Genomic DNA, 14,515 nt, shown 5'->3' with positions numbered 1-14,515 from the left:
GTGTGTACTAGAACTTGGGCCCTGGGTCAGGCAGACATGGCTGAAGGCCCTCCAATGCCAGGAAGCCGGGCCTCTGAGATGATGGTGGGCTGGGAAATGGCCAGGAAGAAGCCTGTAGGGACCCTCTGAAGATGGGCCTGGATTTGAGCCAGGGCCTCTGAGTGTGGTCACGTGTCCATGTTTGCCCATCACTCTCCACGTTGAGCTACACTGATGAGTCCTGAAGTTAAGTGGCCGACTCTACTCTCACTGTGGGGAGATGTGGGAAGGGTCTGGGCCCTCAACCAGCACAGGCAGGACCAGAGGAGCAAAAGCGGTGGGTAAGCAGGTAATGATGGGGTAGCAGGTAGGGACAGATTCCTAACAGTGCCCATGGGAAGGCGGGAGTGGCGATATGGGACTAGCGAGACAGTTTAGGGAATAAGAGATGACCAGGGCAGGTGTGCAGAACTTCTGAGTCTCCCTGAGGATTTCCAGAACTCTGCGGAATGGCAGTCGTGGTAAATCTGACTTTCTGACCTCAAATGAGATGGACGCCCAAGCCATTAAGACTAGGTAGGACTTTGTGGCCTGGTCACATGTGTCCAGTACATTCTATGCTACATAAAGAATTTCTAGGGCGTATCTGCAGACTGAAAGTTTAAGCCGCTAGAAACAAAAGCCACTTGCAGGCAGGGAGTTCTGCATCCGAAAGAGCATGTGACTCCTAGAGCTTACATCTCAGCCTCCCCCAGGAGGCAGCTCCCTGCCAGATGTCAGTGGTGATGGAGCACCTTTGCCCAGTGTTCACTGGGCACAGGCTTGAGGACGACAGCAATTAGGGGGTGAGGGCTCCGTGACTTCTGCTAAGGGATAAGGGGATGGTGAGGACTGGGGCATGAGGAAGAGGCCAGGGCACCCCTCAGTGCATCATTAAGTAGTAAACCCAAGGTTATACAGCCAGGAGGGGTCCGACAGACCAACACAAAAGGAATAAGAAACAGGGCCTCCAAAGCTCCCATGGGGAGAATTTTTTCATGTGGCCTCAGTCCGTAAACCGGCCTCTTCCTGCCAAAGTCAGGGTGTCTATCTCTTTCTCCCCACCGTCAGGGAAGGCAGCAAACAGTCGTTTACAGAGCAGAAATGCAAGGTGAGTGTTTCTCATTAGTTCTGGCACCGCTACACACATCTTTACTGTAGGAGGAAGATAAACTGCCAAAGCTAGAGAAACAAAATTGACGCAGACTCTCCTGAAATCGTGACTGCTGGGCAACTGAAGACACACGGAGATGTCCCAACAATTGTATGGAGGTTTTGATGTGGGGAAGGTTCCAGGCCACCCCAGACGTGGATGGGATGGAAACCTAAGACTGCCAGTCTTAAACACCAAGGACTGAGATGGGCCCAGGATAGAGATTTTCAGTTCTGGCCAAGAGTTTCACACCAGCTCCGCGGTGAGTCAAGAAGAGAGGTAGCACTAGGTAGGTGCGACAGGAAATTCACAGTTACACAAAACACTGCGCCTTTTCAGGGCAGTAAAAACAACCCACTCGACTGATGCCGACTCCACCACAGAGAGAGTGTGTATATGGGGCAGGGAGGCAGTGAAGGGCAGGGTCAGAATGCATGTGGCTAAGAAATTCAACTCAGGTCTGGAACATGTTGCTCTTGCTTTTGCCAAGCCTACCCTATAATCGAAAACCACCGGTGACCCAGCAGTACAGGACCTTTTTTCCTCTGATAAGCACAGGGTACCTGAAGTGGGGTCACCACACGTGCACACACTAGCAGCCCATTCCTTGGCAACTCGTTAAAGTGGGGATGCTTTTACTGATGATCTGCAGTGTTTTGTACAGTTATATTATTTCAGTTGGACCTGGATTCTGTAATCATCATGGCTCAGAAGTTGGGTATTGTTCCTAAGGCAGTATGATTCTGTAAGAGTTTTTGTGTTAGTTCTTAGTAACAACAACTGATTGATTCTAAGAGGGTCTTGGCGACTTTAAAATCAAAGAAGGAGAAAATAATCAGACACACCGAAGTCCCTGAACTGGATGTGCTTCATGAGGAGTTTTTAACTCTCAGGCCACAGGGTGACCTAAACACTGACCACATTCTTGGAAGGACGTCCTTTCCATGCTGCCACCCCCAACACCCCCAAACAGGCAAGGCCACCTCCCGGGTCCATGCTCCACCCGCAAAGCATAGGACAAGTGTCCTAATTTGGCTACACCCAGAAAAGGTTCTAGGACTGTTGAAAGTCCTCCTGGAACCCCTGCTGGCTCAACCCTGACTTGGTTCTGAGCATATGTGCTGGGAGCATGAGTTTAACATCTTCCCAAAGATCACCCAGGGAGCCAAAATCCAGATCCCCTGTCTGGGGGGGGTGGGAACCCAAACAAACTACAGTTTTATTCATTTGTTTGTTTGTTTCTTACTTTTGTTGTTTGCTGAAGTTAGAATTATCCTCAGTGCAAGGATCTTTGCTAATCCAGAAAAATCCATTATCCATCTTTGCATTTTAAAAACTTTAACCATGTATTTCCAAAAGACACTGATGCCAGTGCTTACTCTGGCTCCTGACTATCTTCCTCGCTTAGAGGTTGACTTTATAAGAAGCAGGTGAACAGATGTACCGGATCCTTCCCACAGGTCTAGCTGAGGGCCGGAGGGAAAGTGGGATGGAGAGGTTTTCATGAGTTTGTAGCTAAAGCTAGAAGAGCAGGGTGAAGGATGAGAAGCCCAGAATCCCTGGTTTATCCCACGGCCCCAGCCAAGGAGAGTGAAGGGCAGGGGCAAGGAAGGGAAGGGGGAGTGGGAGGAAGGCCCCCTCCTGCCAGGAAGGAGTCAGGAAGCTGGTGCCCTGCTCCCACCCTCGGTGTGCTCCCGGCCTACCTTCCCCCACAGGGACGGAAATTCAGCCCTGCCCTGTTTCCCTAGAAGGCTGGAGAAACTGCAGTTTTCTGACTCAAAGGAAAACCAGAGGCCTTAGGAAGGTTTCCTCAACACCAGATGAGGGGCTGCTGATGTGTCTTGTGACCGGGAGACCTAACCACCAGTACACCTGTCGGGGCCCCGGTCCTGATGTTGGGCACTCTTGGCGGAGGACATTTCAAGAAAGGTCCAAGCAGTGAACCTTGGGGACCAAATGGGAAGGAGAAGAGCCAGGCTTGGTGTGAAAGACTAGAAGCAGTGAGCCAAGAAACCATGGTTGAAGGGGACAGGCAGAGGAGACTGGGGGCGTGGACTTCCTCGGTGCCTGCAAACAGCACTCTCTGATGCCCGTACACACACATCACGTCTCCTGGTGACCCTATGTGTGTGAAACCCACTATGCTGCCAGATGAAAACCTTCAGGTACAGACGGGGAGAGAGCACATACACTTACCTCCATCCGTACTGGACAAGCTCTGTGGAAACAAAAGCAGGGTAGACCGTTACTACACACGTGGGGAGAGGACCCCTCACTCATTTAACCTGCCTTTCTACCCCAGAACTTGACTGTGCTGGGCAAACCCAATGCTCTGTTTCCTTCTGGGAAACTTGCTTGCGATCCTGAAATTTAGGGGTAAGGATTACCCTCCCCACCCTATGTTGAATTTCTCCCAGTGGAGATTTATTTCAGTTATCCAGCAAATATCCTTGGTTGTGTTGGAGAAGAGCTGTCAGAAAATCCCATTATAAAAGGAATATGTTTAGACTGTTTTCCCTCTACCGCTGCTGGGCACCTGAGGAAACGGGAGTTATAAAATGGAGGGAGGGTCCTGAGCTACTCAGGGCCTGCTGGGTTCTCTCTTTGCTGCACAGCACCATCTGTTTTCATATACAGACATGCCTCACTTTATTGTGCTTTATTGCATTTTTAACAGACTGAAGGTTTCTGACAACCCTGAGTCAGGCAGGTCTGTTAGCACCATTGTTCCAACAGCATTATTTTAAAATGAAGGTGCGTACATGGTTTTTGTTAAGACACAATGCAATTGCACACGGAACAGACTACAGTATAGTGTAAACGTAACTTTTATATCCACCGGGAAACCAAAAAATTGGTGTGGCTAGCTTTATTGTGGAATTTGCTTAATGTCGGTGGTCTGGAACTGAACCCGCAGTATCTCCGGGGTCAGCCTGTACAGTAAATTTTCACATATTGACATTTTGTTTTTGGAATGCATGTCCATTTGGTACGATTCTGTCTCTGGCCTTTTTATAAAGGAAAGACTCAAAGCCAGAGGGAGCCTGTTCAATCTGCTTCGTAAGAACTGGTTCTGGAAATCTGGAGTCTAACGGGAGATGACTTTTCAGGCATCAGACAGAGAAAGGGTTTGGATAGCAGGGAGATGGGGTTAATTTCATGACTCTTCTCCGGGCTTCCGGGCAGGCCAGGGGGTCCCACACCTGAAGACGGGCCACTCTGAGCTTCAGAGATGACACTAGTCCTCATCCATCTGCCCTTCGTTTCAGAACGCGTGGCTCAGACTTGTTATCCACACCGACTACTGCTAGTGCTTACTTCCCCGTGGATATAATTTAGAGAAATCATACTGGTTTTCTTCACCTTTTGAAAGTCCTTGAAGGATTTCTCTGTCTCCTTCAGTTTCTCTAGGATGATTTGCTCCTTGGCAGATATCTGGGACTCTTCACTTTCTAGTGCTTGTATTTCCTGCTCCAGCCTGGAAGACATACAAACAGAGGACAGGTTACTTTGTTGTCCTGCCATCTCTGGGCCAGAGAGCAGCTCCTTCCTGCTGGGCGACTTCCTGGCGGTCTCTGTTTCACATTACGCTGTGGTATCCCGCCACGGTTTTATTTTACAGAGCATCCTGTGTTTTCAGCTTTGCTGACACTGGTCAAAGGAAAACAACCCAGAGGTGATGCCACGAGTTCATTGCCACCACTTTGCAATATTCTTTGGTCCCTCCCCTTCAGTTCTCCTCAGGTGCACATTCTTGACTTGGAGGTAGAGATTTTCACACAGCATAGGACTTAATACCCTTGGGAGCCTGCTGTCACCTTCCTCAGTGGCCCGACCTCTATGGCCAAGAAGAGAGGAGATGGAAGGGACTGATATGACTGCCCCCATGTGCCTGGAACTTCTCTCAGTTTTCACAACCACCCTACGTATTTTCCAAAAAGGAAATTTCAACACAGCCAGGAGACCCTGGGACTATTTCAGAACAGCCGCTACAGTGATGATTTGGTGGAAGTCTGGTGGCTATACCCGTTCAGTGAAAGGATAGTAATAACTACTTAGCTTTTAAAATCTGTGTCAAGAACTGAGCTAAGAATTCCCACATGGATTATTGTATTTAACCTTCCCAGGGACCTACGAGTCTATGACCCTGTGAGTAGGGAATCCTCATTTTACAGATGAGATCATTAAGGCTTGGCCAGGTTAAGGAACTAGTTTACCACTGCAGAGCCTTGAAGCGAGGATTCAAGGCAGGAAGTGTAATTCTAGACCCTGCTCCTAACCACTGTGCTAAACTCTTGCCAAGTGGGCTCTACGGGACTTCACTGCCTTGTTACACGCTGCGCGTGCTGGCGTACTAGGGTGGTGCTGTAACGCAGCGATGCCTTTGGGGGTCTGCAGGGATGGGTGTTCCCCTGCCTACAGGACTCCAGGCTATTATGCCTCCAAACCATTTGGTCTGAATGTGTTCTTCCACCCTTCCTGAGCATCAGAAAAATGACCTCTGGATGGATGAGACTTTGCAGTGATTACTCTGGGTTATGAAGACAGACTCTGCGTATAACCGCACCCTCTGCAAATGAACTCAGCTTCAGGCGTACTCATCATCTCACTGACAGTAAAAGTGGACGTCCTTACAATGACTAAGATGGCCCGACAGTATCTAACCTCAAGTCCCTATGCAGCCTCCACTCTTGCCAATGGGCCCGCTTCACTTTGCTGTAGTCAAACAGAGCTACTCCTTGGCTGCCCTTCTGTGCCCAACAATTTTCCCTCCTCCAAGAAACCCATCTCCAAACTCTAACCATTCTTGAAGTCTTAGCTCAGATACCACCCACCCCATGAGGCTTTCATAGATTCACCACCAAGAGATAATGAAGCCAGTGGTCTTTTCAAGTCTCAAGTCCACTATATGTTAGAGCGATGGTTCCCAACCTAGGTGCTTTTGTCTCCCAGGGGATATTTCGTGATGTCTGGAGATGCTGTGGTTGTCCATTACTAAGGATAGCGGGGTTGGTGCTACCGGCATCTCATGGGTAACAGTCAGGGATGCTGATAAACATTCTACAAAGCACAGGACAACCCCCCACAACACAGAATGATGTGGCTCCCAAACCCAACGGTGCTCAGGTTTAATAACTCTCAACCCTCTGTTGGAGTACGCATAAATTACTAATTTCCCCTACTCAAGTATAAATTCATGAAGGGGAGGGCACAAACGCTCAATACAAGCAGGTTGAATGAATGAAGAAAGCTGAACCAAGTTGCAAAAAGGCATAGCTCAGCCCAGCTGAGCTCTTCAGGATTTCTGAACCCGGGGAGAATTCTTTGGCAAGCTCTGACCTGAGAGGCTGTGTGTGGGCTGGGATGCGAGGAGAATCTAGAGGAGAGGGCTGAGCAACACCCATGTGTAAGCAACGAGATAGGAAGCTCCTTGGCTGTTCCAAAGGTTGAGCAAATCTGTTACACACATCTGTGTAAGTTATTTTGGGAGCAATCAAGGAAAGGGATGTGAGCATGGAATAGGGACAACTCAAATGACCCATAAATGGAACTAATTCAGTGGGTAGGGTGGCTCCAGGTGAGAGGTCTCCTGGAGAGACCGGATGACAGTACTGGCCGGGTGAGTTCTGAGCAGATTTCATTTGAATCTCAAAAAACCAAGGACCTCAGCTGATATTTAGGATGTGGGTAGATTCTATTATTCTCAAACATATTCCCTTCCTTCCCCCTTCACTTTTGTGGGAAGGCAAACACGTTACGTCCGTGACCCACTGATGTTGGTCTTGGGCACACGACTGGCTTTGGCCTTGTGGTGGGTGGGACGTACTTCCCGGCCCCTTGACTTAGGGTGCAGCCATGTGACCTGCCTGAGCCAATGTGACGTTAGCAGACGTGCCACGAGCAGAGGCTTGGAATGTGTTTGCCCAGTTGGGCTCATCCTCTTGCGCCCCTGCCAACACCAAGAGAAGAGCTTCTCTGGGCAGCGGCTGTCCCTTCAGCCTGCGCCCTGGAAGGAACACGTGGGGAGTAGACAGGAGCCCAACCCCGAGTCGGAAGCCATGCCCAGTCAGACCAGCACCTTAAATTAGAGCCACTCAGCTGAGCCCAGCCGAGATCAGCCAACACTCAGCCTACTCCTCACAGAAGTGTGAGCGAGAACAAGTGATTTTTGTGTTAAACCAGAGTTTGAGAGTAGTTTGTCCTAGAGCACTATTGTGGCCATCGCTAACTAGAGAGATCTATATTATATACGTGAATATTACATGTATTATATTCTAGTGATATACAATAATATATATATTACATCTATATAAATATATGTATAGATGTATGTTATGTATATATCCCAATAACACCTGAAGCTAAAAGATTAGAAAGACTGTGAACTACCCTCTCTCTGTTTCCCCGAATCCTCAGAGAAGTCTGGGATGGATACAGGTACCCCTTCATGAGGTTTAAGATCAAGAAAACAGGAAAATATGAGCGGTAGTTGTCTCTGGGGAATGGGACACTGGGGAATTTTAATTTTCTTCTTTATAGTTTTCAGTATTTTCCCAATTAAAAAAATTTGCATTCCTGATCTAACCAGAATAAAAACAACACCGTCCACCTAGTGTTGAGGCCTCCTTTCACAGGCCGTGGCACCAGAAAGGAGCCCAGGGGCTCAGCTTCTCCTGCGTCGAGGGAGGGATTAAGTGGGTGAACGTCAATGTCACTTTACATTCAATTCAACCAACATTTATGGAGCTTGTTTGCCTGCACTCAGAGCCTGGTGCTACAGGAGATTCTGGAATAAAACTGGGTTAAAAAATAGCTGACTTAAAAAAAAATAAGGTGGACTCTAAATAACTCACTTCTCCCGGGGAAGCAGCCCCAAGTGGTTAAGAATTCTCTGTGACCTGATGCCCACTTGCTGGCCCAAATGTCTTCACTGAGGGCCCCAGGGCCCTATGGGTTTCAGGGCTCTTGGCTATTATAGCTCAAGTGCTAAAGATCTGGGTCATGATACTGCGTAACTGAGAAGGAACGGAGAGAGAGAAAGGGAAAAAACAAAGCAACAAAACTAGACTTTCGTGATAACAACAACAGAGTTTCATCCAGAAGGACTGAACGTGGGAAACTGAGTTTATGTAAGTCAGATCTAAGTAGCAAATTTCTCTACAATGGCGCATGTAGGTAGTGGATGGCCCAGGCCACCAGCTCTCCACAGAAAACCCGAGTCCCAGGGCTGAGGGGCTTCCCAAGAAATAGAGTGTCATGGGGTTAATAACAGTCATCCCAGCCAGACTAGAAATGCCAATGTTTTGCAGTTTCATGACCGAAATCTAATGCAGTCTTTCTTGGAGGAGCCAAGGAGATATTGCCAAGCTAAAAATAAAGAACAGGCAGGAAGTGTAATTTACACTCAAGGTTAACCGAGGCTCTTCAGGCTGAGACAGGTGTGCATAACAGCCTCCGACCAGCGTGCTCAGTTTCTTCTGAGCAAGGAGCAGACCGTAAAGGACAGTAAGGAAAGGTGACACACGGCAGCTGAGCAGGTTCAATTTACTGGAGATGAGGTTGCGATCCTGGCCAAATGGTCTTATAAAATCTACCTAACCCCAATAGACCTCAGTCACGGGAAAATACAAAGGACCTATGACACTATGAAGTGCATCGATCATTCTTGTATTTCGAAATCCATTTGTACATCCATCCGTCCAACTTAATGCAAGCACACCTTTTCTCTCTCAGGCACTGCGATGAGCATCAGGAACAGAGAGCTAAGTCGGCTCCTGGTCGGGCAATGGGAACAGCCAAGTAAACACAAAAATTACAATATGACCCAAAAGGGGCTGGAGAAAAGCATGACACGTTGGAGACATGTCAGTGCCACCAGGGAACGTGGTGGGACTTCAAGTTGCCTGCCCAGCGTCTCTTCTCCCCTTCTGCGCTAACAGAATCCTTATTTTGTTGGAGATCCATGGCAATGTGCCCAGCTGAAAATTTACACATCCCTGCTTCCTTTGTGTAAAAAGGTGGCCACAGTACAGTTCTGGCCAATGAGATGTATGGAAAAACTGTTGGGTGGGACTTCCGGGAAAGCTCCTTAAAAGGAAGAGAAGGGTTGACCTCAGTGGCACGTGCCCCTTCTTCCTGCCTGGTACAGGGACCTGGTGCAAGAGATGTATTCGCTTCTAACCGCTGCTGTGACAATGACCACAAATTCAGGGGCTTTCAACAATATAAACTCGTTTATATTACATGTCTATAGTCAGAAGTCCGACACAGGTCATCAGGCTACAATCAAGGTGACAGAGTTGTGTTCCCTTCTGGAGACTTTAGGGGAGAATCACTTCCTTGCTTTCTCCAGCTTCCAGAGGCCACCCACCCTCATGACCCCCTCCTCCATTGAAAAAGTCAGCAATGCTGCATCTCCCTCTGACTCTTTTTCTTCTGCTCCCTCCTCCACCTTTTAGGGATCCTTATGATTAGATTGGGTCAAACCAGATAATCCAGGGTAATCGCCCTACTTTAAAATCAGGTATTTGGAGACCCTAGTTCCATTGGTAACTTTGATTCTCCTTTGCCATGTAACCTAATACACTCACAGGTTCTGGGAATCAGGATGTAGGGGTCCTCACTCTGCCTACAGTAAGGGATTTGATGCTATCGGCAGAATCATCACCTTGGGTCTGCAGGGGCAAGAGTCTGCTGAGGATGGCTGAGGGTAAAGAAAGAGAGAAATGGCCCAGGTTTAGACAGCATCATGGTATGGCTATGCCAGCTCTGGACAGTTTGCTCTGGATTTCTTGTGAGTTTAAGCCACTGTTGTGATCACAGCTGAATGCAATTTTCAAGCGCTTCCTACGTGCTAAGCATGATTTTAAATGTTTTACATGCATTACGATACTTAATCTTCCCAATATCCTGTGAAGAAGGAATTCTTCCACTCCCACTACATAGGAACTGAGATTCACAAAACCTACTGCCTTGTCCAGGGTCACATAACGCAGGGCCAGGATTTGGACCCTGGTTCTCAAGAACCAGTACTAGAGAACCCACACTCTTTGCCACTACTTTCTACTACCTCCCTAGGAACACTTTTCTCCTTTTCCCTCATTTCCTTCAGAATGCACACTGCAACACAACGTATTTTTCATGCTCACAGAATCACAGAAGGTCAAGCTGAAGTGGAAGCCATTTCATCTAATTGATTTTCAGAAACACGAAGCCCCTGAACTGGACTCCACCCAGCAGTTATCTTACTTCTGCTTGAAATCCTCTGCACACGGGGAACTCATCACCTCCCAAGGCAGCCCCTCCCTCTTTGAACAGTGCTGACCATCAGAACGCCAGCTCCCAGATTTACGCAAAGTTCATTTGCCCACAGCTCTCACTCATGGTCTGAATTCCAGCCCGTGGAAGTGCAGAGGTCAAGTGTAGCAAACACCGTGACTCACAGGGGCTCCACTTGGGAAACGGGAGGACCCAGGGCAAATGGGACTGACTACTCAGTGGGGAGCCCAGGGGATGTGCACTGGGGCCCAGAAGTGGGGTGGTGGGTGGTGGGGAGGGCAGAAGGGGAAAGGGTGGAGTGACCAAGGACGAACAGGGACTTTTGGGCTTCCTCATGGAGCCAACTCAGCACCAACTAAAAGCGGAGGCAAGAGGAGCAGTAAAGAAACGTTCACAGAATCCTGGGGACCTGAAGGATATTTCTGAAGGAGTTCTGAGCAAGACCAGCCTATTCCTGACAATGGCCCCTTTACAACTTTCCTCACTACCGAGGGACATGGGCCCAGGTCACACCCAGAAACCGGGAACAGGCCAACCACTGCCGCTCAATCGACGTGCCTTAGCGTCTCAGGAACTTCTCCCAGAAGGAAAAGGAGATGCTGACAGACTGGCCAGAGGCACTGAACTCGGACCTGCTCTTGTCCCTAGAAGTGCAATTTCATAGCTCAGCAGTCAAGGGCAGTGCCCGTCTGACCAACCCACAAGCAAGAACCTCAGGGAGGACTTTTGCTTCTCAGAGGAGATGAAAGCTGCCCGCCCGCCTCTTCATGTGTCCAGCACCAGGCAGAATGTAGAAAGAAGGTGCTGCTCACTGTTCACCGATCCCCATCCTCCTCTTCCTTCATAGCAACGTAACCCCTCCTGTTAAGCAGGGTACTGGGCATACAGACCAATGTCCATGGTCCTCAGCATCTTTTGTAGCCACGTGGAGTATATTCTGTCCAAACGGATGTAAGTCAAAGTGTTGTAGGGGAGCTTCTAGAATCTTCTTTAGCCCTTCCTTCATCCTGCTGCCTAAAATGCACAGGTGTGTAGGTGAAGCTCTGACGGCCCCCTTAGACTGAGGACAAAGATGGGACAAGCAGAAGCTGGAGGAAGGCTGGGTCCCTGAGGACTTCACAGCACACAGCCACCAGACAGCTCTTGACTGCCTACCTGTGGATTTTTCCTGGAGGAGGAAACAAACGTTTCGTTTAAGCCACGGTTACTGTGGGTCTCCGTTACTTGCATCCACATTTAATCTGAAGTAATGCAAGACATTTACTGCCTACTGTTGAATTTTGAAGTATGCTGAGGCTGTGGGGCATAGCTAATCACAGCCTACAACCTCATTAACTCAGCGGCAAAAGAAGAAGAAAAAAAAGTGATTACAAGGTTTGCAATTCACTCCTGCTAATCAACCTTTATAAAGTAAGGCTCAGCTGGACCCGCTTCAGCCCACCCCAGCCCAAATCCCTGCCCTCTCCAAAGTCTCAGCAGGGAAGGTCCTACCCTTGCACAATAGTAATCATCCACGCCTTAGCATCTCTGGTGTGTTGGGACAGCAATGTTTCTGTCAGTCTGATGCTCACAGCTTTGCCTGCCGAATCACATCAGGAAAAGTGAAGACTGGGCTGTCCTTACACTTTGAAGGCCCTCCCAGCCTTGCAAGGCAGTGAGCTAGTCTCCCTTGCACAGAAGACTTAATGACTCAGAGCTCACCCGTGACGCTGGAGTTCTGGTTACAGGGTGGGAGCAGAAGACACGTTATCTGTGGTCCAGAAGTGAGTGTGGTGACAGACACTAAGGCGGTGAGCATGATTAATTTTGCCTGCCCAGGATCCAAGTCCCTTTCCTTTGGGAAGCAACATCCAGCTTTTCCACTGCAGATCTTCCACAGTCTCTCTGGGGCTCCTTGTTGGATTTGGTGAAAGTATTGATTGGAGGGCCCCACGTTCCTGGCCAAGGAGCAAAAATATAACGAACCTAGGTCCACTGGACCCTTGGCCAGCCATCTGCATCTTGAAAGGAATGGCCCAAGGACGGAGAATCATTGGGCGTGAAACATTCTGACTGCAGGATTCTGAAGACTGCCCCATCCATCAGTTCGTGCTGCCTGGACCTCAGTTCTGCCTGAGACCTGATTATCTAACCCCTCCCTCCATTCTAAGAATATTTAGCTCTCTCTCACTCTCTCTCACTCACTCTCTCTTTCTCTCTACTTTCCTCCCTCCCTCCCTCTCTTTCTCCTTCTCTATCTTAATAGCTCTCTGTTTCTATATTCTAGGTAGGGTACTGAGGAGAATACTGTTTGCTTTCGCACAAATAAATGCTACAAAACTCATTTCCTATACTTCAGGAAAACAGTGCATTTGTTTCTATGGCACTTCCCAAATATTTTTCACTTGTGACTCAATTTGCAAGGAAGCAGTTTCCTTTTATTTAGATGAGTATATCTGGAATCACTGCAGATCATTTATCATTTAACTGTGAAAAAGGTTAACGGCCCTTAAGTAAACAGAGGACTTCCAGTTCTCCTTGTGAAAGAACAGAACCTTCCTTGACTGCAAGGTGTCAGTGGAAACTCAGGCCCATTTCATTTTTTTCCCCCCACGTCATTACTGAGACAGAAATATGGCCGAGAGGAGAACGGTCCCTTTCAGAATTCCTAAAGGATAGCTCACATCCTTTCCCTTGTTGAAAAGCTGATGGTTCTCCACCACCTCCTTCCCGAGTCTGATTGAACTTCTTAGGCTGGAAGTTCACACCCTCCACGCTCTGCTCTAACCCCTTCCCCTGTGTTCTAGCCAGAACGGACGGCATGCTGCTCTGTGAAGGAGCCTGGAATGACTCCCCACTCTCAACTCCATCTTCTGAAAACACACTTAACAATCAAAGCCCAAACCACACTCTATTTCCTTAGTAATGTTTTCTTTAAATCCCTTCCGCCTACTACCCCAGCCCTCTTAGGTACTTGGTATACTCCACCTGGTAATAGGGTACCACCCCTCTCCTGAGAATATTTTATCACTGTACTGCATATCTTTCCCTGTACATAAAGATGCTCAGCAAATATTTGTTGAGTGAATGAAAAGCCAGGCAAAGCAGGAACATACTTTTAAAGGATTCTATAGTGAGACCAACTCGGAGATTGTGCTATTCAATGTACTTCTAAAACTCTTGACTTGGTTTTGCTACTCCCTCCACCCTCTACCAACTATGCTACAATTTGTGTATTCATTGGAAAAAAAATCAATATTGGATTGACTTCTATTTTTATCTAAGTATCCAGCTGAGACATACTAGCACTCTTCATTACTGATGTTGGTCAGTCAAATCTAATCCCAGGTAAACATGAATGAAACTCCTCTCCATCGGTTTTCCTTAGCCCATGGAAACCAGCCTACTCGTGCGTATTTATTCCATCTGGAATCACATGGCTCAGACTGGCAGAATCTGTGCAAGTTGATTTCTGCTACAGAAAATCATTTCCAAGCCTGCGCTGAGCACTGATTTCTTGGGTGTGATTCTTGCCTGGGTCTGTTTTCATCAGAAATAGAGTTTTGATTACATGAAAGTGAGATGATCTCCTTTCAAAGCAACACACATCTCAGTAGCTCACACCCTTTCTGCCCAAGAAATCTCTCTTGCTGTAGGAAGAGCCTTTACCCTCCTGCCTCTGACTCAGAGACTCTCCTGTTGAAGGCCAGTGCCTCCACCTATGTACCTGACCTTGTGCAGATTCCTCTGGGATGGCCCTTTATCAATGATCCCCTGTCCCCTGAAGCTTCAACCTCCCTCCAAGATGCCTCCTCCCCTTTAGTCCCTTTAGAATACATTCTCTCATACTAAAAATGGGTCAGCTTCTCTTGATCCTGCCTCCTGTTCGAGTCACTGCTGAATCTCATCCAGTTTCCCCAAGAGCACTTGCCTCTTGCTGCCTCCACTTCCTCACATTCCAATCCCCTCCCTCCCTGACTTACTCCACTCCACCTGGGCACCCGCCCCGCTGTTGTACCTGGTCTTATTAAAGTCCATGACATCCTAACTGCCACGCCTAATGGATGCTCTTCAGTGTGAATCCAT

General features: G+C 48.2%; 1 protein-coding gene across 6 annotated transcripts in view; it reads right to left on the bottom strand.

Moving 5' to 3' along the window:
• PALM2AKAP2 (PALM2 and AKAP2 fusion) overlaps window positions 1–14,515 on the bottom strand; it is a 448,665-nt gene that overhangs the window by 193,610 nt on the left and 240,540 nt on the right. For all 6 annotated transcript variants that reach the window (XM_074361980.1, XM_074361972.1, XM_074361974.1 and 3 more), the window contains 2 exons: window positions 4,535–4,649; window positions 3,368–3,389 (listed from right to left, as the gene is read on the bottom strand). In XM_074361980.1, the coding sequence (XP_074218081.1) occupies window positions 3,368–3,389; window positions 4,535–4,649 (137 nt within the window). The remainder of the gene's footprint in view (window positions 1–3,367; window positions 3,390–4,534; window positions 4,650–14,515) is intronic.

Source organism: Camelus bactrianus, chromosome 4 (genome assembly GCF_048773025.1).
Source record: "Camelus bactrianus isolate YW-2024 breed Bactrian camel chromosome 4, ASM4877302v1, whole genome shotgun sequence".
NCBI lineage: Eukaryota > Metazoa > Chordata > Mammalia > Artiodactyla > Camelidae > Camelus > Camelus bactrianus.
Note: the sequence above shows the minus strand (reverse complement) of the source record. Positions and strands in the feature narration are given on the sequence as shown.